At 43.7% G+C, this 25,237-nt stretch overlaps 1 protein-coding gene across 2 annotated transcripts in view; it reads left to right on the top strand.

Annotated features, from left to right (window-relative positions):
* Positions 1–25,237, top strand: part of SDK1 (sidekick cell adhesion molecule 1) — an 893,742-nt gene that overhangs the window by 531,514 nt on the left and 336,991 nt on the right. For both annotated transcript variants that reach the window (XM_073886319.1, XM_073886318.1), the window contains one exon: positions 14,067–14,200. In XM_073886319.1, coding sequence (XP_073742420.1) covers positions 14,067–14,200 — 134 coding nt within the window. The remainder of the gene's footprint in view (positions 1–14,066; positions 14,201–25,237) is intronic.

Genomic DNA, 25,237 nt, shown 5'->3' with positions numbered 1-25,237 from the left:
CCCATGTATCTTTCATCCAGTGGTTATATTTTACATAACTACAGTGCAATTTCAGAACTGGGGAGATTGACATCGGTCCCACGTGTGTGTCTAGTTCTGTGTCCTGTTATCACATGTGCAGATTTGTGTACCCACCACTGCAGTCCGGACACACAGCTGCCCCACCACCTCAGAGGTATCCCGAATGCTGCTCCCTCCCCTACAACGTCCCTTACCAGCAACCACTAGCCTGTTTTCCATCTCTGTAAGTTTGTCATTTCAAGAACAGTAATATAAGGGGAGTCATACAGTATGTGACCTTTCAAGATTGGCTTTCTTCGCTCGGTGTAGTGCCCTTGAGATCCATCCAAGCTGTGTGTATCCACAGGTAGCTCCGTTTCATTGCTTCAGTGTTGTTCTACGGTGTGGCAGCGGCAAAGTTCGCCTAACCCTTCACCTGTTGAGGGACATTTGTTTCCAGGTTTGGGCTATTCCAAATAAAGCTGCTGTGAACATTTATAGGCTTCTGTGTGAATGTGGGTTTTCCTTTTATATGGGATCAATGTCCAGGAATACAGCTGCTGGGTGAAATGGTAAGTATATGTTTAACTTCTTTAAGAAACAGCCAATTTTCTGGCGTGGCTGTACCATCTTATGTTCTCACCAGTAGTGAATGAAAGATGTAGTTTTTCCATATCACCATTTTCAATTTTGGCTGTTTTAATAAGTATGTAGTAATAGCTCATTGTGGTTTTGTTTTGCATTTCCTTAATGGCTAGTGATATTGAGCATCTTTTCATGGGCTCGTTTGCCATCCGTATATCCTCTTCAGTGAAATGTCTCTTCTTGTCCTTTGCCCATTTTCTAATTGGATTTTTTTTTTTAAATCACTGTTGACTTTTGAGAGTCTTTATATCTTCTAGATGTATGTTCTTATATCAGATTTGTGGTTTGCAGATATTTTCTCCCAATCTGTGACATGTCTGTTTCTTTACAGGGTTTTTCACAGAAGTTTTTATTTTGTTCAAGTCTAGTTTATTGCTTTTTTTTCATTTATGGGTTGTGCTTTTAATGTCATGTCTGAGGACTCTACAAAGGATTTCCCTTGAATTTATTCTAGAAATTTTATAGTTTTACATTTTACATAGAAATCTTAGATCCATTATGAGTCAATTTTTGTATAAGATGTATGAGGGTTAGGTCCAGGTTAATTTTTTTCCCTCCATGAATGTCCAGTTGCTCTAACACCATTTGTTGCAAAGTCTCTTGCTCCGTTGAACTGCATCTTCACCCTGGTCAGAAACCAGTTGGACAGACTTCTGTGGGTGTGTTTCTAGGTTCTGTATTCTGTTCCATTGATCTGTGTGTCTGTTTATCTGCCAATACCATACTGTTTCATGAATTTTAGAAAAATCTTCCAACTACAAAAAAAATGGTTCTGGGAGCTTTTTTTCTCCCTCCAATGTTTTCTGTAGTTTTTCACATATGAGTCCTAGTCATACTTGTCAGATCTTCACATAAGTATAATTTTCACATCTATTGAGTGATTGTGAATTACATTATATCTTTAATTTTTGTTTTCATGTGTTTGTTGCCATTACATGGAAATAGTTGGTTTTTATGTGCTTATCTTATATCCTGAAACCTTCCTTTCTGATTTATGATGCTGAAATCATGCCCTTTTAGGATCCTAGGAAATTCCTTAGTTGAGCCCTGAGTCCTTGTGCTGTGACCTAGCCTTTGATGGTTTCCTGCCTGTGTGATCTACCATGTTCAAGGCTTATCTTGTACATTTCCTGGCACAGACCCATCATCAACCATTTCTCCACAAGAAACTGGTTTCTTCATATGGAAATGGCATTTAGAGACCACATCTGGCATCAGGAATTGGAACTATCAATTTTAGCCACTGTGAGGTACTGCTTGACTCCACAGTTCTCTGCTGGAATGTGGCGACTAATTAAACCCCTTGATACTCTCTTATCTATCAGGAAATTCCCTAGTAAGGGTTCAATGATCATTTGCTAGATGAGTGAGTGAGTGAGTGAATGAATGAATGAATGAATGAAACACATCTTGTACTAGTCTGATGGTGGCAAGACAGAAAAATATTATATGGCCCATCTAAGAAAGAAAATGTCAAAGCAATTCAAATCACTGCCAGTTCTTCAAAGAATTCCAAAACTCCTGCAAACCACACAACTTCTCTTTCCACCCTCTCTCCTTCCTCCCACTAACCTCCCCACCAGCCTGGCCTCTTTGCTCTCCCTCTTCCTTTCTGGATCCACTCCAGACTTCATGTTTCTCTCCTTGGGCTGAATTCCCAAGACTCTCCCCTCCTCTAGGCTCTGCTGCCACCCCAAACTGCTTGGTAAGGCCCCATAGGAAAGGAAGAGAGAGACTGAACATGCTCTTGATTGAAAGTCTTCTCTACTCACCACAAATAAGCACATAGATGCCGGTACTTGGTCACAGGTAGCTCTACATCAGTCCTGCAGTGCGATGGTGGGACGCGCATTGCCTGGCGCCGTCAATATTCAACAATGCACATCCCGCCATCATATACACACTTCAGACTTATTTTTTAATACACAAGATGGCCCCGTGAGCTAGGCAGAGATCTCTCATTTCAGAGGTGAAGAAACGGAGCCCAGAGAACTAGCGTGGCTGCTGTAACAAATTTCCATAAACTCAGTGACTTAAAACAACACAGGTCTATTTTCTTGCATTCTAGAGGTCGGAAGTCCGAATTGAGTCTGACTGGATAAAATCAAGGTGTGTGGAGGGCTGCATTCCTCTGGCGGGTCTGGAGAAGAATCTGTTTCTTGCCTTTCCAGCTCTAGAGGCACCTGTGTTCTTGGACCTGTAGCCCTTCAGATCTCTCTCTGGCTCTGACTCCCCTGACTGTGTTCACTTTGAGGGACCCTTGTGATGACTTGGACCTACCCAGATCATCCAGTATCATCTTCTCATATGGGATCCTTAATCACATCTGCAGAGTTCCTCTGCTGTGTGAGGTAACATATTTACAGGCTCCGGTGGTTAGCACGTGGCCAGCCCTGGGGCCATTATTCTGTAGACACAAAGGAAGTGCCTATGCTACATACCAGGGCTGAGAGTTAGGCTGCACGTTTTCCATCCCTCTCCACCCTGCAAGGCTGGCCTCTCCTTTGGGGACTCTCAGAGGGCTTTACCTTTGGGTAACTCTGGCTGTGGTCTTTCACTGTGTTCAAACCTAGTGCCTGGTTCATTGTAATAATTTGGGGCCAGGGTGTGGGTTGAATACTGCTTGGGGCAAACCTAAAACGCCTGTTGAGAAATGTGGCCAAGGACCAAGAACGAATCCATCAACACCTAACAAACAACAGCACGGTTCTCCATGAAGACAAATGGAGGCAATTACGTTTTATGTTACTGTGTTATGTTTGTCATGGAAATGAACTGCATGATCGTTAACAATGGCAGGAAGTGGAGACAGTTGGGAAAAATGGCTGTTACCCTTTCTTCTATTTTTATCCATTTTCCTCATTTTGTTTTCCTGTGGGGTATCTAGGCACCATGAGTGATGTTACCTAACTCTGCACACTGCCTGTATCTCACAGGTGTACTGTCATGGATAATAATGTTTTCAGTATTCTTAGACTTTCCCAAAATGGTCCTCTTTAAATTATTTATGGCTATATTTTGGGCATATCACCATTTACCCTGGCAAATCTGAAGTTACCTGCCTATTTTCTCATTTTAGACACATCCTAATGTCCACATCAAATGGTTTTATAAAGCTTTTCCTGGAAAAGTCCAAAGTGGGTAGTTCTTGAGAAAAAAAGATTGCCTGTCTCCGAAGGAAATTATCACTAATATTCATAGCTGACCCCAAGTCTCCAATGTCTGCCTCTTGTTCGCAGGAGCAATGGCTGGATCTAGTGGGGAACATAATTCCTACCAGAGGGACCAAGGAGGCCTGGCTTTTGGGTTCTGCCAGGATAGGAAGGGGAACCCCTCACCTCAAGTTTATATACCTCAGGGGCATGGGGCTCCCCTGCCAAGCTCTGGCCTCTTGTGGAGCAGTGGTCCTCCTGGTAGATGTCAACATGTGGGACTTTGACAAACCCAAGTGCATCACTAGCTCCATGGTCACTGCCTCATGCTGAGCACTGTCCTAGCTACCGAGGAGCCTGACCTGAGTCCTAGAGAAGTGGGGGAGAGAGACAGAGAGGGAGAGACGGAGACAGGAGGGAGGGAGAGGCACACACCCAGGCTGCAGCAGTCTTGAGTGCCAGGACAAAGGTTTACGCCAAATACTGTTCCTGGCCTCGTGCCCCACCAGATCCAGGGAGAAGGAAGGTGGCTAGACTCAGGTGAGGGAACTAAAGAGAATTTGGGGTGGGTGGGGTGGAGGGGACTGGGTTAGAGTCTCGATTCTTCCACTTTCTTTGGGAAGGTTCCTTCACCTCTAGTAGCATCTGTTTCCTACCCGTAGGGGTGACAACAGTAGCTCAGCATTTTGGATTTGGGGGCATATGCCAGGCATCATGCTAATCTTGTTTGTTTCTCATGCCACTGCTAAGCAATGAGTGCCTTTGTTATCCCCACCGACAGACAGGCAGCCTGTTCAGTGCCCACAGCTGGGGCGGGATGCAGAGGAGGGTCCCCAGCAGTGATCTCTCCATCCACTTCTTGGTCACAACCACCAGGTGCTGGGAGAACCAGATGCAGCGATGTGTGCAGAGCGCTGAGCACATGCCAGGCCCATGGAATGTGCTCAGAAACGTCTGCATCTCATCGCTCTGTGAGGAGGGCAGAGCAGCTTGGTAGAGGAGGATGGTTGAAAGGGGCTTCTTGCTCCTTCTGTGGAACTGCAAGCAGCTCCAGGTTGTGGGATGAATGGGCGGTGCCCAGGGCATCTGTTCTCAGGGAGATACATCCAAAACAAACAGGCTCACCCCTGCTGAAATGGAACTCAGAGAAACCTGTCAGAACTCAGGAAAAAACACCACTGTCCATCTCCCAGCTGTGGCTAACGGTTCTACTGGATTTGCTGATCAGCACCTTTGGACTACCTCCCAGTGCGGGGTAAATAATGCAAGGTCTTCTGGGCCCTTAGCCCAGCCTGTGCTCCCTGAAGACATTTTCATTTCACATTAACAAGGGATGTGGTAACCCTTCCTGAGGGTTTAGTTTAGGAGCCCAGGGTTTTAAATCCCTCCCAGCCTTATTTATAAATCAGTTGCTCTGTGTGACTGTTTTACCATTTCTCTGCGTTTGTTGGCCAGGCTGTGTGCGTAAGCACAGAAGGCTCGTAGGCTGTGTGATGGAGCATTCTGTTTATACACAAATGCCGTGGCCCATACCGGTAGTTTCCAGAAAGAAACAGAGTTAAAAGTTGGGTATCCTTCTAGATTTATTGTCATCTCCACTGCTGACAGAGTTCTGTCCTTGAGCACAAGGCTCTTGCCCACAGTCTGGGGAACGTGCGTTTTCCAGAAGCGCGTGGAGGGGCGCCACCATGGAGCTGCAGCTGTAATACTTGAGGTGTTGCGGCTCTGCCACGGCCATGTGTGGTCTGTGGGCACAGCTTTGTCCCTATGTCATCAAAGACCGTTTAACAAAGAGTAGAACCACTTTGTCGTAATCACCTTCCTTTAAAGAGGAACTAATGCTGTGACTGACCTGCAAGGGGGAGAATATTCCAGAAGCAGTCTGTCCCCCCCCTCCCCCGCCCTTGATCTGCCAGCATTCCTCACTATTGTTCGCTCTTCAAGAAACACTGTTTTTCACGGCCGCTATTCCTTGTGCTTGATCCTGCCATGAAGACATGGCCGAGCACAGGCGCTGCCATGCGGAGCCAGGGTCAAGCACTCTGCCCACTGCCCCTTCTTCTGCAGGAGGAAGAAAGCCTCCATGTGCCTTGTGCTGAAGGAAGGGAGATACAGAGATAAACTGTCTGACTTGTCTGGATGCTTGAATCGCCAGGCTCAGCCTTCCCGACATAGCCCGCTAGGCGGGGATGGCTGCCATGGAATGACAGGGGGTCACAGGGGCTGCAGGCGGGTGCACACGTGCTGTGGGGGCCTTCATGGGGGTTCTCGCATCCACCGGCTTGGCAGCACTAGTACCTCAGTTGGCCATGGCAATACGCGTTTAATTCTGGGCTGACATAGGTATTGTTTTTATTGTGCCATATATAAAATGAACTTTTTCAGATCTGTCCACTGTTTGGAGAGGATCTCAGGAGAGTCCCACTCTAGGGACAGTTTCATTAGGGTCTATCTAGGTTCTAGATGTTTTTCTGTCATCCTTTTTAATGGTTTCTAGTTTGAGTGGATTTTATGGTCTGGGTGAGTTCCAATGTTTGAGGACCTGACTACACATTCTGCACATTTTGTTGAGTCTTGTTTCTTTTTCTAATTGTTTTGTTTTAGCAAGAAAAAAAACGTGGCTGGGAATTTTTATGCCTGAACTTCAGCTCTGGTTGAACCTTCCTCAGTCAACTTCGTTCTTCCACATATGACCAGGCCAGAATTTGGGTATAGCCTCATATTTGTGCCCAGAGCTGGAACCATTAGCTAAAGTAACAAAAGGCTCTGGGTAAAGTATACATTGATTAAAATGCTTTTTAAAAGTAGCTAGAAAAAGAAATAAAAAGCAAAACAAAATGAGTGGACTAGAAAAATAAATAAGTAAAAATACCTGGAAAATTTAAGAAGCACTGCTATAAATAAATCCATTTATCCTGGGCGAAAATCCCCGATGGAATATACCCTGCAGTAGGTGTATTGGGTTACCGTGAAATTTCTTTATTGCTTTCCCGTCTCTCCTGTTGTGCAGTGTCTTTCCAAGAGGAAAAGGACTGATTCTGTTTATGACACGTCAACATGTGTTGAGAAGAATCCAGGGATTTTCCTGCATTAAAGTCTCATATCGCAGGGATTGCTGTTGGAGTGGGAGATGGGTGGAGGTACCTGAAAATAGGCTTTCCTAGGCTTCTTTGCTAGAGCATTACTTTGGCTTCTGTGCACATGGCTTTAGGGAGTAGCAGTTATGACGTGAATCTGGTAATTCCGTGACTTGGCCATGTTTGTACGGCAGTCTGTTCAGTAAAACTGTAAAAAGTATTTGATATTTAGCCCTAGAAGGAGGATGGTTGACTACATTTATTATCTATTTGCCATCCATACGCACCACACCTGAGGAGCCAGATTCAGATCCGGCAAATACTGAGCAGAGGACTTAGTGTCAGCCCCACTCATGTCACTGCCTGATTTGTACTTGACGAAGGTCCTTTTGATGAGTCCTGTCACCCCTACTTCACAGATGACAAAACAAAGTAGTGAGCCTGAGGGAACAAACCAGAGCCTGATTCCAGGCCTGTTGACCGTCCAGGTCATACTTGTCTGGGCATTACCAGGACCTTTCTCTATCAACACAGAGTATTGTGATGACTTCAGCCTGGGTTTACCCATGGAGTTACTGCCTGTCGTCTGTAATCATCTTGTACTGGTAGAAAGAGGGGGTGTCTTCTCTGTAGATCATTTGAGATTTTAATTTGAAGATAGGCCATGTTTTACCTCAACCCACCAGGAACTAGTCTTGGAGAAGATGAATGAGCTCTGAGCTCCGGTGTCCCTTCTGCTTTATTCAGAGACAGACATTGTGCCCTCAGGAGGGTGTCCCTCTTTTCTTCTGTTTGTGGCGCTGGGAAGTTCTGTCTCTGCTGCTGCTAGGCAAGCTGACCCCGATGCCCACCCAGTGCTGCGCTCCTAGTGAGCAGTCTGGGAAGCCCCAGGCCAGGCCCACAGTCTGGGGGAAAGATGGATGCATCATCCTTTGGAGCAGGACAAATAGGAGCCCTTGACCAGAGCTTCAGGAGGAAGGCGAGACATGTGGGTAGGAGGCTCAACAGAGGTGAGGTTGGTACTTGCTTCTCTGTCACCTCCGGAAGCCGCCCTCCTGTTACTGAGCTATTATGTGTGTTCTCGGTTAGAGAACCTGGCCTGTCTTCCTAACATGACATCTCATCCGCATTTTATTTTTTAAGAAGCTGTCACCAGGAAGATGGATGTGGTCAGACCTTTACATTTTCAGCTGCCTCTTTGGCTTCTCTACTCCTCCTCTAAAATTCTACAAAATACATAGTTGGGACTTCACAGACCTATCATTTTCTTTTTCTGTCTTTTGGATGTGTTCTTCCCATTGACTTACCTCCTTGCACTCAGTAACCGTATTCCCCAGTCACCTTCCCTGGACGGTGTCATGCACACCACAGGCGCTCCATATAGACTCAGTGAAGGGTTGGGTGACTCTTTTCCTTGCCTGGGTTCTGGTACCAAGATGGAGTTGCAAACTCAAAAATGAACAGTGAGAGAAAATTTATCAATATGAATACGTGCATGTTTTCTTCTTTCTCTTCATTCAACATGCATCTATTGGTGACATTCTGTTTGTCAGGCTCTGTGCTTAAATACTGGGGGCAACTGTGTCTAAGGCAGAACATCTGTGTATTGAACATGCTTCAGATCCAGACAGTTTAAGGGAGTTATCATTTGAGAAATCCTATCCTATAATGTACCCCCACTTGAATCTGTAATTAAGAGTTGACAGCTAATGTAGAATAGGTTAAAGACTTTATATAAATTTAATTATATTTCCCCATATATTTGCCCTGATGAAATTAACCATACATGCTATAGAAAAGACTCCCTGCATGGATTAAATTGAAATGTTTGGCAAAGCATGGACCACAGTGGTAACTAAGCTGGTAAAAAGCTTGAATGGCTCCTCCCTGTCTCTGTATCTTCCTGCTCTTAAGGGAAAGTGAATAAAGTGTTTCCTATTACTTCTTGTAGTTCATAAAAACACTGAATCCAAGCTCCATGGGACATGGGCCGTGTGCACCTGGTTCAGGTTTGTACTTCCTCTGCTCTGAGTTAGGCCTGGGGACGCAAATCTGACTAAGTAATGAATACAGTTATTTGGTTCTCTTCCCACAGCAATCCAGGAGAATGTCTACCCTTGCTTTCCTTCCTGGTCTCGGGCAGCTCTAGGGGGGAGGTACAAGCGAGGCCGTTTTCATCAACCACCAAGCTGGTGCTTTCATAATTAAGGTGTCAGGGCCACAGGTTGGAAAGCCGGTGTTCTGTATGACATTGAGAGCGTGACATCCCCCAACATTGGCAAGTGTGGCAGGAAGCTCACTTGAAGATATGCCCGCTGATTGCCCCGCCCCCAGCCCCATGCATGCAGTGCATAAGCCCTTGGATCTAGGTGTCCAGGGGCATTTTCCCCTCACGGGTGATTTTGATCAGAGCTGATGGCCAAAGACCCCAGGGATCTCCTCTGAGGTTTTAACTTCCCCGAAATAGAGAATTCTTATTTTGCCAACTGCCTCAAGAAAGTGTTGGGAGAATCACGTGCAGAGCCAAAAGCACTTGGAGTGTGCCCTTTCAAATGAGTCCTCTTCTGAACCACTGTCTTTCCCTCTTAGTAAAGCCCCATTACTCAGGACAGCCAATAGATTTCTCTCTGAGAACCGTCCCTGTGCTTATGGCCGGCAGCAAGCAACCCTTCAGCTTGTTCTTCACATGTCCAACACTGTTTTCCCAAGCTATAATGCACTGAACTTTTGAATTTGTGTATCATTTTCTTTTTTACTATCCCATGGAATTAAAAGTTAGAAGATTTCATTTTGATACCACCTTACACCAGTTAGAATGGCAAAAATGGACAAGGCAAGAAACAACAAATGTTGGAGAGGTTGTGGAGAGAGGGGAACCCTCTTACACTCTTGGTGGGAATGCAAGTTGGTACAGCCACTTTGGAAAACAGTGTGGAGGTTCCTCAAAAAGTTAAAAAAAAGAGCTACCCTATGACCCAGCAATTGCACTATTGGGTATTTACCCCAAAGACACAGATGTAGTGAAAAGAAGGGCCATATGCACCCCAATGTTCATAGCAACAATGTCCGCAATAGCCAAACTGTGGAAAGAGCCGAGATGCCCTGCAACAGAGGAACGGATAAAGATGCGGTCCATATAGACAATGGAATATTACTCAGCCATCAGAGAGGATGAATACCCAACTTTTGCATCAACATGGATGGGACTGGAGGAGATCATGCTAAGTGAAATAAGTCAAGCAGAGAAAGTCAATTACCATATGGTTTCACTTATTTGTGGAACGTAAGGAATAGCAGGGAGGACATTAGGAGAAGGAAGGGAAGAATGAAGGGGGGCGGATCAGAGGGGGAGATGCAGCACCATGAGAGACGATGGACTCCAGGAAACGAACTGAGGGTTCTAGAGGGGAGGGGGTGGGGGGATGGGCTAGCCTGGTGATGGGTATTAAGGAGGGCACGTTCTGCATGGAGCACTGGGTGTTATACACAAACAATGAATCATGGAACACTACATCAAAAACTAATGATGTGCTGAATGGTGACTAATATAACATAATAAAAAATATTATAAAAAATGAAATGTAGAATCAAAATGGGAAAGACTAAGGAAATCATTTCATGTAAAACCACACATACATTTATTTTAATAAAGTGAAAATGAAGGAAAAATCTCCTTGGCTTAATGCTATAATCTTCCTGTAAAGTCAATGTAAGTTTTAAATTAGTACTTTGGAATTATGTGATAAAAAAGCCAAGTAGTCTGTATGATGGGCAAAGTACTAAACGCATGCCGTTGCATTCATTTTGAAAGTTGTTCTCCTGGAATAAAAGTGACATACTGTGGAAAGATATTTTAAAATACAGAAATCAAAAGAAAATAAGTTATAATTTTACCACTCAAAGTTAACTGCTGTTAACATTTGTATATACACATATAGAGGATTATTTTTATGCACTGAGAACACATTCTTCTTTTTTTGAACCCCAAATGGTGGATGCTACTGGATATGCTGTTTTGCATCTGTATCAGGATTCATTTGACTTCTAGAAAGAGAAACCCTAACTTAAACAAGTTTAAACGTGAATAAAGTACATCATCTCATGAAATAGGGGCCCAGAGAGAGGATGGGCTCCTGGATGGTTGGTTCAATGACTCGGTCGGGTTATCAAGACGAAGGACCTAGCTACTCTCTTTTCTCTCTGTCCTGCCACCAGCATCATGAGCTTCATGCTAAGGTTCTTCCCTTCGTGGTCATATAGTTGCCACTGTGAACATCTGGACAGCACGCTTCTTCATTCATATCTGGTGGAGGGAGAAAAAGCCTGTTCCCACCAGCCATGGAATGGAGATCCTGCCCTTCCGTTTGGTGAGACGGACTTAGGCCTGACTGCCCCCAGAGTAAGGACAGTTCCCAGACACCTGCCGTAGGCCAACTGGCTCAAGCCTGGCTTCCTCGGTCAGTCCCTGGCAAGAGGGATCGGCTTACCGTGATTGGCTTACACTGGTTGGGGTCAATTCTCCAAACCACATCACTACTAGAAAATGGCGGGGATGAGGAAGAGATGTTGGAAGTCAGCCCCCTCCTCAGTAACCTGATATTTTCACAGAATGTTTTATGGACACATAGAAGAGTCACGTTAAAGGATCAGTTAGCTTACTTTCTCATCATCACCTTCAGGCTGTTGTCTAATGTGCTCTGACTCTCAAAATTCTGTCCCTCCTGCTTTTGTCTACACGCCGCCTTCCCCCGCGTTGTGAGGGTGGCTGGCAGCCTCCAAGTGTGGGACGCACGCTTCCTGCCTGGCCTCCAGCAGGGGTGAGAGTCCTCCCCCAAGCGTGCTCCTCCCCACTGTCCAGAAGGGCAGCTGCGGTCCCATGCCAGTTCCTCATGTTTTACATGTGGTACCTGAACCTGTACAGGCCTCTGATGACCAACATCCAAACCTGGTGCTGGGAATGAGCCACCTTCCTACCATCCATGGCAGCCTGGGCCAGGCGTGGGCACAGCAGAATCAGGGTCTATTAGGGAAGAAGACTCAGAGAATGAATGCATGGTACCTGCTCCAATGTCTTTAAAAATTGCTCTTTTCTTATACATTATAACAGTTATCTGAATTGTCTGAAATTAAGATGAATGTCTTCAGATGGTTTAATTTTCATTTTAAAAACTCAGTTTCTTTTGTAGAAATGCTCTGTTCAGAAAGAGTTGGACGGGAAGAAAGAATAAAGTCTTCTGGGGAACTGATCCTCATTAATGTTCTCTAAAGCTTAGGCATTTTTGTGCTGTCTTTTTTGGCATAATTTTTGACTTAAAGTGGCCTAGAAGTTAAAACCCAGAAGGAAAAAAATGAGCTTAAAGATACAAATTATAATAGATGTAAACTTTAATATCTGTATTCCTTATGTACTTTTTATTTTCAATACCCTTGAGACAATGTCCTAAATAATATAGAGAATTAATAGGCATTTTTGGAGAATAATTCTGAGAAATAATAGGCATATTTGAAATTACTACAGCAAAAATCAGATCTTAGAGAAAAAAGTTATGACATACTCAGTTTTTTAAATTATACTATTAAATGTGTAACTTCATGTGTAATAAATATTCATATTTAATTTTAGGTGCCAGGGTAACATACACTAAAATAAAATGGAACAATTTCTATGGTTCTATAAAGGAATCTATAAAGGAGTCATAAATAATTATGGTAAAACTTTGAGATATTTTTATGGGACTAAAAATTGAAAACCCGTTAATAGGGAAATTTTCTTAAGTGACAAAGGAGGTAGGTTAGTCACAGAGGCCTCAAACTGCAGTATATCCTATGGAACCCTGAATAAGCAGTAACGTCGTAAGAATCTTGTATAATGTGTAAAAGTGAAGAGCGTCTGAAAAAGCTTTCCATAAGGTAGCAGGAAGAAAAAGATTGTTATTATAGTAAAATTCCCCATGACCGGTCCTGCAGTTTGCATGTTTTTTTGTTACCAGAACAGAGATCTTATCTGAATTTAGAAGGGCTACGACTCTCTAGGATTTAAAATGAACAAATAAACGTATTCCCTATAAAGTAACAACCTGTGGGCAGCAGTGCACTTCACTCTGGATCCCGGGTGCTTCCGGCGTTTGGATAAGAGCAGGGACTAAAGTGTACTTGGGTGCTCAGAATGTGTCGTACCTGCAATGCCTAGTCCACCCTTTGTATCTTTTTGCTTTGTTAATAAATTCTGCAAATTATAGCAAGAGCAAAGGATACTACGACACTTATTTTCATTAAAAGCTGCCTGGATTTATGGAAGTTGTATCTTTGTTACTTTTTTTTCCTCTTCCTTTAAGTAAGTACTCTGGTGAGACTGTGTGTGATCTGCCTGGCAGAGCACCAGTCCACATGTGGGAAGACAGGTCCTCTCTCTGGTATTGTCACCTTGCTATGTTACCTTGAACAAATAACCTCTGTGATCTTCAGTTTTCTCATTTCTAATGAGAAGGTGGTGGGTCAAATGTGTCTCCGAGTTTCCTTTTTGCAGCAGAATTGGTGTATACGAGAAGGTCTCAGTGATGTTGGGCTAGACTGTTTGTACCTCTGGATGTGGGGAGGTGGCCCAGGTGAAGAATATGCAGTCCTAGCATTAGCGGTTATGGGAAAATCAAGTCGAAGGGGTCAGTACTGCCCACTGGCAACTTTTATTCTACCCACTAGTTGAGAAATAGAGGTACAGAGGCTCTAATGAGGCTCCTTGGGAGGTGGAGGAAATTGCAAGTGAATTCATTTGCCCCCAGTCCAGGTTTGGGGTGATTCAGCCCTGCATTTTCGAGGTTTGTGACCATTGTGTGATCAAACAGCCCTGCTTGAAGGGAAAAGACCAGCTCTTCTGGAATTTCTTCTAACTTGTTACACATTCCCAGAGGAAGCTTTGAGTTTCAACAAACCTTGGGGATATATGTTCCAAAATGTTGTCTTCCTCACAACCAAGGGTCAGAGGGCTCAGACCCTCCTTGCAGGAGTGTGGACTGGGCCAGAGAAGGCTTAACCACCGCCATGTTCCTGAGGTCGGCCTGTACACTTGTTTTTTGTCCTTCCAGGTCTTTTTTAAATCCTGGACATTCCTTTCTAGTTGGCCTAATAAATTAATTTGCCTTACGAACAAGAAGTCCTGTGGAGTGGCTTTGACGCTGTCTCTTGTCTGATACAGAGCCATCACGCTGGAAAATCAACTGGTGATTCTTGCCGCGACCGCAGGTGATGCCGGGGCTTACTACGCGCAGGCCGTCAACGAGCGGAACGGAGAGAACAAGACCAGCCCGCTCATTCACTTGAGCATAGCAAGTGAGTTTTGAAATTCCAAATGATAATTCTGAAGGCAATAAAGTCTTGATTTAATTAATATATTTCTCATGGGACATTTTGCAATAAATCTCTAAGATAGTGGCGATGGTTTAATATTAAAGATTTTTATTTATTTATTCATGAGAGACAGAGAGAGAGAGGCAGAGAGAGAAGCAGGCTCCCAAGGAGCAGGGAGCCCGATGTGGGGCTCGATCCCAGGACCCTGGGATCATGACCTGAGCCGAAGACAGATGCTTAACCATCTGAGCCACCCAGGCGCCTGAGTGATGGTTTAATATCGATCCAGTGTCAATAGTTGCTTTCTTTGAAGTGGTATGCAGAAAATATGAGCACAACAGGTGATTCTGACTGCAAGATCTTATTTGTTTGGGGCATTTAAAATATTTTTGCTTTTGCACACTGTTACTGCGTACTGTTTTTAACAACAACAAAAAAAATCTTGATTTTTAAGGAATTGTATCTATGAAACTTATTTGAGACTAGATTAAGCACAGGTTGTTAGTTTAATTTAAAAATAAGATCTTTGAGAAAATATATAAAGTTGTGTTAAAAATAGCAGTATTTCTTTTTTCTTTTTTTTTCTTTTTTTAGAGAGAGAGTGAGCAGGGGGCAGAGGGAGAGGGAAAGAGAGAATCTTAAGCAGGCTCCAATGCCCAGGGCAGAGCCTGCCCCAGATTAGCAGTATTTCTTAACTATAATCAGCTGACCATTTTTTCTACCTGATTTTACTGAATAATGAAGAGAATACAGTTACACTTTCAGTTTGTTTAAGGAAGTTTTAGTTTGAGGAAACTTAGTTTAAACATTTGACCTTTGAAAGAAGGCTCTAGCTAGTGTTGATTGCTGAGGAAGGGAGAAATGATCAGAAGCAAAAACTCTGAGCTAAAAGAGATTAAAATGTGTACCTCGCAGGGCAGGTCACCAGATGTTGGCAGCGTGAAGTTTCATGGGATGAAATGCATTAACTCTGTTCCTGAGAACATACAGTTGGGAAACAGTTGTAAATATCAACATTTGATGATCCCATCAAACAAGAGTGAATTAAACGGGTTGTCCGTATAGCAGTGAATGTCATCTTTTTGAGAAACACCTTGAAGGGATGGCCTTCCCCGGCAGGTGGTTTGAAAAGTTTCATGTCTTACATGGGATGGGATCATGGTGTTTGCTTCCTGTGGGGTACAGTTGCGTGAAGCCGAGTAGGACTGACTGGGTGAATGTCGGCAGCAAATGTGGGGCAGGAGACCACAGGGTTAACTGAGTGCTCCGTCACGCCGCACCCTCTTCCTGGTAAGTGCTCCTAAGGGGCCATCATCCTGCCATCAGCAGCTCCATTCCTACGAGTTGAATTCTGATCTCCAGACCACAGATTGTGTGCGGATTGGGCTGTCACCGTGGCCTTTTTAATGCCTTGGAGAGTTATGTGCGTTGACTGGGTGTGGGCTTTTGAATCAAGAATCATAATAGAAATAAATGTGACTTCTCAAGATTTTTTTCAATATTGATAATAAAGGATGGAAATTGTGTTATCAAACAGATTGATTACTTTAATGATTTCTGAGTTTTACAATTAGAACCATTTGTTCTGTTTAGAAAATTGATTTAGCACTCACATGTAATATACATACCAGGATAGTAATTGGTCAGATTGGGAGAATCCTAGGTCAGAAACAAGGAAATTGGTCTTCGCTGGTTGGAAGAGGGGAAAAAAATTCCACAAATAGTCTGGTTACCGTGATGCTGACATCACAGAGCTGTGGAATAGTCTGTACCTGTAATTTCCCACATGCCTGTTCTAGAAAGGCCAGTAGGAAATAAAGCCAATACAGTGAATTGGCAAGTTGCCATCCTATGCAATACCATGGCGTTAGATAATTGGAATATGTAAATTCTTTTTCAGTAATTTCAGTTTCTACTCCTACCAAGAAGTATATTGGAAGCAGCTCATAAATATTATAATTAACTGCCTTGCATTTTGTTCCCTTGTATATTTTTATCTTTTCATTGGCACCAGGTAAAATGTATGGAAGGTGAGGTATAAAAAGGTTGATGGTGTGGAGGGACTTACTGTAAATCTTGGGAGAAAACCTGCACACTGTTTCCTTATATATTCTTTGCTTTTTATTTGGGACCAAGTAACATGTGAAGAGTCAGAAGGTTGAGGAAGCAGCCTATTTTGATTCTCAGGATAACATTCTGTTGACATATTGGATCTAGCTAAAAGTTAAATGGCACTCTATTATGCATTTTCACACTAAAAATTCTATTTTGAAACCTCTAAAGATCAGAAATATTGATAAATCTGTAGAAGCCCCCAGAATTGTATGTTTAAGGGCTGCTCCTTTCTGGACCGCAGCAAATGCTCTCAGCAGCAGAACCTGCTCTCGGGCCAGCGCCCGGTGAGGCCGGGGAAGGGGGATGTGCAACCCCTCTAAGTTTATCATGGGGTTAGGTGTCCTCAGGACCCATCTGAGCTGGCGGTAGGACATGCTGTGTGCTGCAGACTTAGACATCTTGGTTTGTTTTGTTTCTGATGGAGGCTTTGTAAAAACACCAAACAAGATTGATGAAATTTTAAAAAAAACTTGCCAGCCAGCATTTCTGAAGAATCAAAAGGTATTACAGTCAATTATCATTTAACGAAGATAAATTTTTCTTCGGCAGCAGGAGACTAAAATAAGGAACCTTTATGTAGTGAATACGACTGAGGTGGTAAGGTACTGGAAATTAAATTCCTGGTGGATTGTACTATAATTAATTTAAAATTGGAGAGCACCAGGCGGCCCCACCTCTTGTTTCCTGTCGTAATAATAAGCAGTTCCTCCTGCAGGACAGCCTGGTGTCGAAGTGGGATAGCACCCAGGGGTCAGCCTTGTCTCAAAACATCTAAATGAGTGATGCCCTAACATCCAGCTAACAGGAGCAAATAATGTATCTTCCCAACAACCATGTACACGAGAGTTCAAAACCTTGGGCCCTATTCAGTCACTACATGTTGTGGCTACACTTGAAGCTTATGGGAAGCAAAAGGTAGAGACGATTCAGATAAAAATAAATAAATGTTTAAAAAAGCATGGCAGTTAGGAGGGAAATGCAGCCCCTCCACCGGACCATCCGCTGTTCTGTGCACATTTAGTAGATGGCGTTGTTATCTCTTCCCATTTCTGCTCCCTTTGTGTGGCTAAGGAGATAAAATGCAGCGTGTTCTTCACGGATACTTCCTGTCCAGAAGGAGAGGCCACCTCTGAACTATCCATTCTCCTGCTCCCCAGTGACAGCTCGCCGCCATCTCAGGGGTGGATTCACTTTGAGGTTTTAATGTGACGTGAAGCCAGCAGATGTTAAGGATGTAGGTGGGACTGCTGAAGCGTCCTGCATGAATTTTTCATAGCTGGCTCCCGCTGCTCAGGTGCACGCCGGAAAAAGAACGGGCTGAACTCACCCGAGAGTGGCTGTTTCTATTCTGAGGTCAGACCCAGGCAAGCCTTATAAACCTGTCAACCTGCTTTTGGTTTTCACTTTGAAGATTTTACATTGAGTTAACTTTGGTGGATCAGATCTTCTGAACTGAATTAATAATGTGAATAAGTTTCTTCTTAAAATCAGAAGAAAGGGTAGAGTCAGGAGATGAGAGGAATTCTCTTGGATGAGGAGGAGTCCGTCGTTGTGTAGATGACACTGTGCCCACCTTGACCCATCGTGGGCTCTGACCCCACGTGCAAGATGCCCAGTGTAGTGACAGCCTCTGGCAGGGAGGAGGATTGAAGAGGAAGCGGTGCCCGTCTCCTTCCTGTGTTTTTACCTCTTTCATTTTAATGCCTCCTCTTCAAACAGCATCCGCAGATATCATTTCAGCTGATCCTCCTTCAGGCTGACAAACCCTTGCTTTTCATTCTGAAGACCACTTAACATTCTTTTGTCCTCTATAATGCTAATTTAACTGCAGACCTCATATATGTGTAGTAGCTGAAAGTGGATTCCTGAGAATAATGTCCAGGAACAGTCGTCTGAGAGAACCACCCTATAAAACATGGCTCTTGTGCACCCAGATAAAATTATCTCGCATTTTCTTTGTGCCTTAAATATTTCTGGGAGAAAGGGGCAAGGCAGAAGCCTTTCAAGTGTACTCTGACATGATTCCCAAAGCAATAGGAACAGTTTGAAATATTGCTGGAAACCTATCCAGAGACAGTGTCCATACCACAAATGATGAATTTAGAATCCAGCTATGGCTTTATACATCGGATGGAACTTTACTGCCAGAATTTTCAGAAACATAAATAGGAAGTGTACTTTACGATAGAGTAATGAGCTAATCATTTTGGATGTACTGAACCTTCTAAGTGGGGTGTGTAATGAAGCATAAGACATGCTCGGGCCCTGGCGTCCTGGAGCTGGCCACGGGCAGAACAAAGTGTAGGCTATGGGCTCTAAAGTGATTTTGTAGGTACCCCATCAGTAAACAAGCCTTGTGCGTCCACCCCTCATACATGCACACTCAGTTATTTATAAATTAGAAGCATAGAACTATCATACAAAAGAGATAAAGTTGAAATAAATGGTATCTTAAGTATCTTGCTAATCGCGAACATCTTATTAATCTCAAAAATAAGACAAGTGATTTTTCCAGCAGAAGTGGGTTTATTCAGGAATAACAGAGAATGCAATTCAGGACAGGCCAACTATGGCAAAACCATACACAAATCCAAGAAACAAAACAGGAATGTTGTTTTTGGAGAATAGAGAGGAAGCTGCAGGGGGGTTGGAACAAAAGTCTGTTGGAGAAAAGCCAGAGTTCATAGTAATGATGGTTCCTGATTGGCTGGGTTGCAGGGGTGGTTGATTTCTTTTTGTTTTGTTTTGTTGTTTAAAGATTATTTATTTGAGAGAGAGAGAGAGAGAGAGTGTGAGCGGGGAAGGGGCGGGGCGGGGGAGGGGGAGACAGAATCCCAAGCAGACTCCCCGCTGAGGGCAGAGCCCCATGCAGGGCTCGGTTTCACAACCCTGAGATCATGACCTGAGCGGAAACCAAGAGTCGGATGCTCAACCGACCGAGCCACCCAGGCGCAGGGGTGGTTGACTTCTTGGAGGACGTGCATTGCACATCTTTCCCTGTTGGGGCCTGGAACTGTGGGTTCTTTCCTGTTGACCATTCTGCTCTTGGGTCTGTAATGGACAGTTCCTCCTGTAATGGATGTCAAGCGTGGGCTCCCAGCCTCCCCTTCTAGCCGCCTGAACCCACTTTAGTGAGGTTCCCCTTATTAATTTTCAGATTCATTCCATCTTTAGTTCATGTCTCATGGCACAACAGACACTTTGTGAGTAGTCTTCCTGATGATGATTTCGTTTTTTGGACAAATCCTTGTGAAATCCGTTTAAGGAGTACTATTTATCCGGTGTCGTTGCCGATGAAGGTCTCCATGCTGCCGTTTGTCATTTGTGCTCCCCTCGGAGTACCTCAGGTCTGTGCTTCTTCACGGTCATGTGTATCTGGTTATCTATTCTGTGAGAGTTTAGTTAAAACCAAATACAGTTGACCCTTGGAGAACACAGGTTTGAACTGCATGGGTCCACTTACACGCACAATTTTCCCAGTAAATACGGGGCAGTTCTCTAACTGTATTTTCTCTTCCTTATGATTTTCTTAATAACATTTTGTTCTCTAGCTTACTTTATTATAAGAATATAGTATATAATATATTTAACACACAAAATGTATGTTAATTGACTATTACGTAATTGGCAACAGTAGGCTATTAGTAGTTAAGTTTTGGGAGAGTCAAAAGTTATACAGATTTTCAACTGTGTGGAGTGTCAGCAATCCGAAACCCCATGTTGTTCAAGGGTCCACTCCACACAAGGACACCTACCCTTTGGCAAGTTCTGAGAGCAAACAGATACACAAAGGCATCCTGTGAACCTCCTTGACAATGAATATTTTTAGCTCTACCCCTGAGATCACATGCATTACAGTGTGTGACATGGGGCCATCCCACTGAGAGGCCTGACCTGCCTAATAAATGGCATTATTAAAGATCAGTGTTCTTCTTATGGCTCTGCTTTAAAAACATAGATAAAAATGCCTGTTCTAATATTTTGTTTCTGAACCCCAGCTGTATGTTTATATGGATTAGTGACGGGCTTAGAATCAAGTAGAACCGGTGATTCCCAACCAGGCTTCAGCTTAAAAGAAAGGAAAAAAAAAAAAAAAAGACCAAAGATGAAGAAGACAATAATAAGGCCATAATTTTCTCCACAGCCCACATGACATTTCTGTCATTAGTTAGGGTAGACCCCTTATTTCTGTTCGCTACCCCTGCTCTTGTCCATCTTCATTTCCCATGCTTTCCATCTTTCTCCTTTGTGGCCGACCTCAACCTAATCTCCCCCTTGGTAAATCTTAGGGAATCAGGTTAAACTGTGAATCGTAATGCCCTCAACTTCTGAGTGAATCTGGGATAGCCCAGTATCCCCAGTCTCCCAGAGCAGCGACCTTCACACTGGGAGATGCAGACCTCTAGGGGGACACACAGATTTCTGAGGGGGCAAGCAGGCACATAGAATCTTCAGGGAATCTATTTCCGGGTGCTTTCCTGTGCTGTTCCTAAAAGCAGGTGTGTGTGTGCATGTGCCTGAGTCCCAGGGGCTCTCCGCACGGGTTGCCTCTCTCACAGGATGCGAGTCACATACATCCTGAACCTTTAATACAGGCCTTGCATGAGGGCGTAAGTGGCCAGGCGCCAAACGAAGGGAGAATTCTAAATGTCTGTCAGAGTTGTGGAAGTGAAGTATTCTAATAACTGGGAAATAAATCATTTTATAAATTAGGTGTTTTCACTTTCTTGCTGTCTACAAAATGAGGCAGTACCCACACACATTGTCAGTTGATATTTTATTACAAATAATTTTTGAAGATTGCTAATACAGAGTAGCATCAACTTGTAGGACGGGAAGACATTTCCAGCCCTCTTGCAGTTTGGGGGGTAACATGACTAACTCTCGTCAATGAAATGTCAGTGGAATGAAGCATGTCACTTCTAGGCCGGGGATTTAAGAGGCAGCAAGTCACCTTCACGCTCTCCCTTCCCTGTAGCCGGGCCACGTATGGAGATGGCGGGGCCACAGGCTGGAAGCTGCCCAGATATCTGAATCAGTACATAGAACAGCCAGGACAGTCACACCGAAGGAGTGGGGCGTTATAGAGTAGGGAATAAGCCTCTGTGTGCTAAGCACTGCGACTCCAGGCTTTATTTATGATTGGAACAAAAAGCAGTCTATCCTAACTAATAAATTACCTTGTGGAACTCAGAAGGGACTAAAACAATCGAGAGAGATCCTTGAATAAAATTCCTTCCATCCTCATGTGCTTTTCTACATGAACATAATTTCACAGGAGTCTCATCTACAAAAAGGAAGTAGTATGAGAATCAGGGTAAACTTCTATCCATGTCATGAAGAGATACATTTTCAGTGATTTTTTTGTTCTTTTATACGTAATATTCATCAAAATTGGTTTTACATTTGTTTTGATTAATTGAGTACAGATAATAATTGTAACAGTAACTCAATCCGAGAGAACGTTTTTTTAACCCCAGAGCCATATGGTTGCTGGGAAATTTTAATTTATATGCATATTTTATCAGAGGCTGTGATAGGGTGATCAATAAAATACTTTGCATCATTAAATGTAATAAATTACGATAAAATTCTGTGGGAGGTGTGGAATGAAAATACAGGTTCAAGAAGAAAAAGGAATGAGGTCAGATTTCTGGCCACTAAACATTAGAGCTCGCTCATGTGTTTTTCTCAGTGCGTGATGATGTGTATCAAATCCTTAGACCCACTCAATCAGGTATCTAAATTCCTTTGGACACACATAAAACAGTGCCGCAGACTTCTTTTTTATTAAAACAGAACAGCATAGTCAAATATTAAAAGACATGAGAAATTCTCTTCTCTGCAGTCCTTCAAATCGGTCTTGAAAAATGTGAGGTGCTAACATTGTTAATGTCGGCTGTGGAACAACAGAGTTTTGCAAAATTCTTCTTGGTGATGTAGGAACAAAAACCATTCCGAGCTATATACAGATTTGATGATAATTTATAAATAAGTGTGCTGTTCAGTGATTCCCCGAGGGAGAGGCAGAAGGAGGGCCCTGATGAGCCTTGAGCTCTAGATTGGTGTTTCATGGACATTTTCCCTGTTCAATCCCACAACAGCCCGTGAGTCAGTGACAACACCATTGCAAAGCTGAGGGTACTGAAGCCCCAAGAAGTTAGGTCATCGACCAAAATCACAAGAATAGTGAATGGGGAGTTAGGGATTCAAGACACAGCTTCTTTGAGCCCCCAGCCCCCTGGGTTTTCCTGTGAAGGGGGAACAGCATGTATTTTGGATGCTGTGTGTGCTTTGGTGTCAGTTTGTGTCCAAGTGAGGAGAAGGCAGAGCTCAGGGGAAGGAGCCCTCCCATTTGTATTGGAGATTTGGTCAAGGGCTTTTCCATGCTCAAACCTTGGAAGAGCTTGGTTTTGTTTTAAAAAGGGAGGCTGTTTCGATGCCAGAACCACTCCCAAGAAACATTCAGTCCCGGTAAAGCCAGCGTACTGTTCATGCACATGCAGCCCGGAGGCCGGTACCCTTTTGCAACCAACAGAGGTACACCTGGAGCTGTGATGAGACCCCGCTCACTCACCGGAGCACAGATTTGCCCAAGGGTGAGGTGGGAGAGGCGAGAGTGCTAACGGAGTGGCACAGTGGTAACTTACGGTTCCTAACAGCACATGTGTTGTCACCCATCATGCATTATGCACCACGTGGGACGTAGAGTAAGACGTGATCTGCCCCAGTGACATGCACAGCCATTACTGGGGACCTGCCCTGGCAGATTCTGCCTCGGGAGTAAGCCACATCCCAGAGTGAGGGGCCAGGTGGATTCAGGAAACAAAGCACCAGTATTCGCTTGCTTCTGCCAATATGGGATGATTATTTAAGAGCAGATATTGTCATCTGGTAGTGACTTGCCTAATCAGATTTTTTAAAATTCCCTCAAAGCCTTTCTTTAATATTTTTCAAAACCACCTCTCCTCCTGCCCCCTTGTGAAATACGTCAATTGAAAATATTATATTCAGACATCTAAACACAAGAGTCTTCTGACCATGGCAGTCTAGGGCTGCGACTAGAAGTAGCCTTGATAATTTTACCCTTGACTCTGGAATCTCGTTTCTTCACCTTAGCCAACAAACAGCTGCATGCCCACATTCAGGTGACCGAGGACTTAACATCCTGTCATTGCAGGACCTTAATAATTAAACAGAACATTTCAGAACTTGTCATGGTTTGGGAGGGACTCAACACTGTGACTCACTCATGCAGTAAGTACCTTGCCAGCCCAGATCCCTTCGGATGCTACATTTATTGAAGTACTTCGTCTGCTCTCCCTGTCGCTATAATTGATATGAAAAGATAAGCAATTTTTAGAGGGCACAAGCAAGGGGGATGGAAAATTGAATTTTCCTTGTAATCATTTTATCAGCTCTAACATACATCCATCACACATCTCATCTGGGGAGATCCTAAACAAAGTCATGGTCATCAGCAGAGATGGGGCCACAGAACCAGTTGGTAGATGTAAGTAGAGTTTTCTGTGAAAAGCTGTTTACTCAGTAGTTGGATAGGGATGACGACCATGGTTAGTTCGAGCTTTCACTCTTTTCCAGATGAAATAATCGCACTCTGTTCTTCCTGGTGTACCCTTTCCTTTTACGGATGGGCTCGGTGTTCTGAAGCTGCTGATCAGGAAATACCTGTTCAGTTTGTCTTCCTCCAGAACTTCTGAGGTTTGCCAACTCCACATTGTCTGACTTGCTGGGTTAGACTGTCTTCGTAGCTCACTCTTCAGAAAAAGGAGAATATGTGATTTTCTGATTTGGAGGGGACGCCGAGAGTGGAACCAGCCTCTTTAGTAATGGCCGGTGTTGTGGAGGGCAGGCCTGATAGTCCAGGTGCTAACATTGGTTTTGAGCGGTCAGGTAAGGGTGGGAAGACATGATCTGGCTAATGTGGGCTGAAAGCGTGTGATAGCGGTTGTCGTAGTTTGGGCCGCTATAGCAAAATGCCATAGACAACAGACATTTCCGTCTCACCGTTCTGGGGGCTGGGGGTGCCATCATGTCAGGTTCTGGTGAGAACCCTCACATGGGGGGAAGGGCCCCTTTTACAAGGGCCCTGATCTCCTTCATGGGGCTCCACCTTCATGACCTGATTATCCCCGAAAGGCCCCACCTCCTCATGCCTAAATCTCCACATCAGGGTTGAGGATTTCAACCTAAGAACTTTGAGAAGGGACATGAAAATGCAGGGCATTGAGGTAGGCGAGCAGTCGTCATTTACTGAGCGTCTGCTCTGTGTCCATTGTGTAACTATTACACTTAATCTCAGCCCTCATTTTTAAGAAAGCCCTAGGGGTCAGTATTATCCCCGTGTTACAAATGAGGAAGCAAATGAAGGGAATAAATAGCGTGCCCAAGACTACACAGTTAATTACGTGTTTTACTTTCAACCCAAGTCTGTCTTCTCCCAAAGAGATTTTCACCATCTTATTTGTTGAGTTTATTTATATTGCAGATCATTTTCGGCTTTTAAGCTCATGTTGAAAGTTCTTACTCCGGTTGCTGCTTTTCTGTTTGCAGCCTAACAACTGGTCACCTTCTGAAAATGGTTCCATTCTTCCTTTACAACTTAGTCATAATGTTTTATTGCTGATCACTGTAAATGATGTTCTTTTGGCTCTTATAGAAGGCAGTTACAGCAGGTGATTAAAATTGTAGATCTTTACAGTATGGTTGTGATTATTAAATCAAGCCTTAAAATCAGGTAGAAGGTATCTGTTAAGGTAAAAGGTCACTCAGCAACTCTGAAGACCAGTCCCAAAACCAGAGAGCCAGACTCCCCACTTCTCCACAACATTTGTATCTGAGGTGTAAAAACCAATGGAATTTATATCAGAAATAATAGGAACC

Source organism: Callorhinus ursinus, unplaced genomic scaffold (genome assembly GCF_003265705.2).
Source record: "Callorhinus ursinus isolate GAN/ISIS: 27379988/994484 unplaced genomic scaffold, GSC_fseal_2.0 scaffold70, whole genome shotgun sequence".
In the NCBI taxonomy this organism is placed as follows: domain Eukaryota; kingdom Metazoa; phylum Chordata; class Mammalia; order Carnivora; family Otariidae; genus Callorhinus; species Callorhinus ursinus.
The sequence above is the reverse complement of the archived record's forward strand: the minus strand, read 5'-3'. Positions and strand labels throughout refer to the sequence as shown.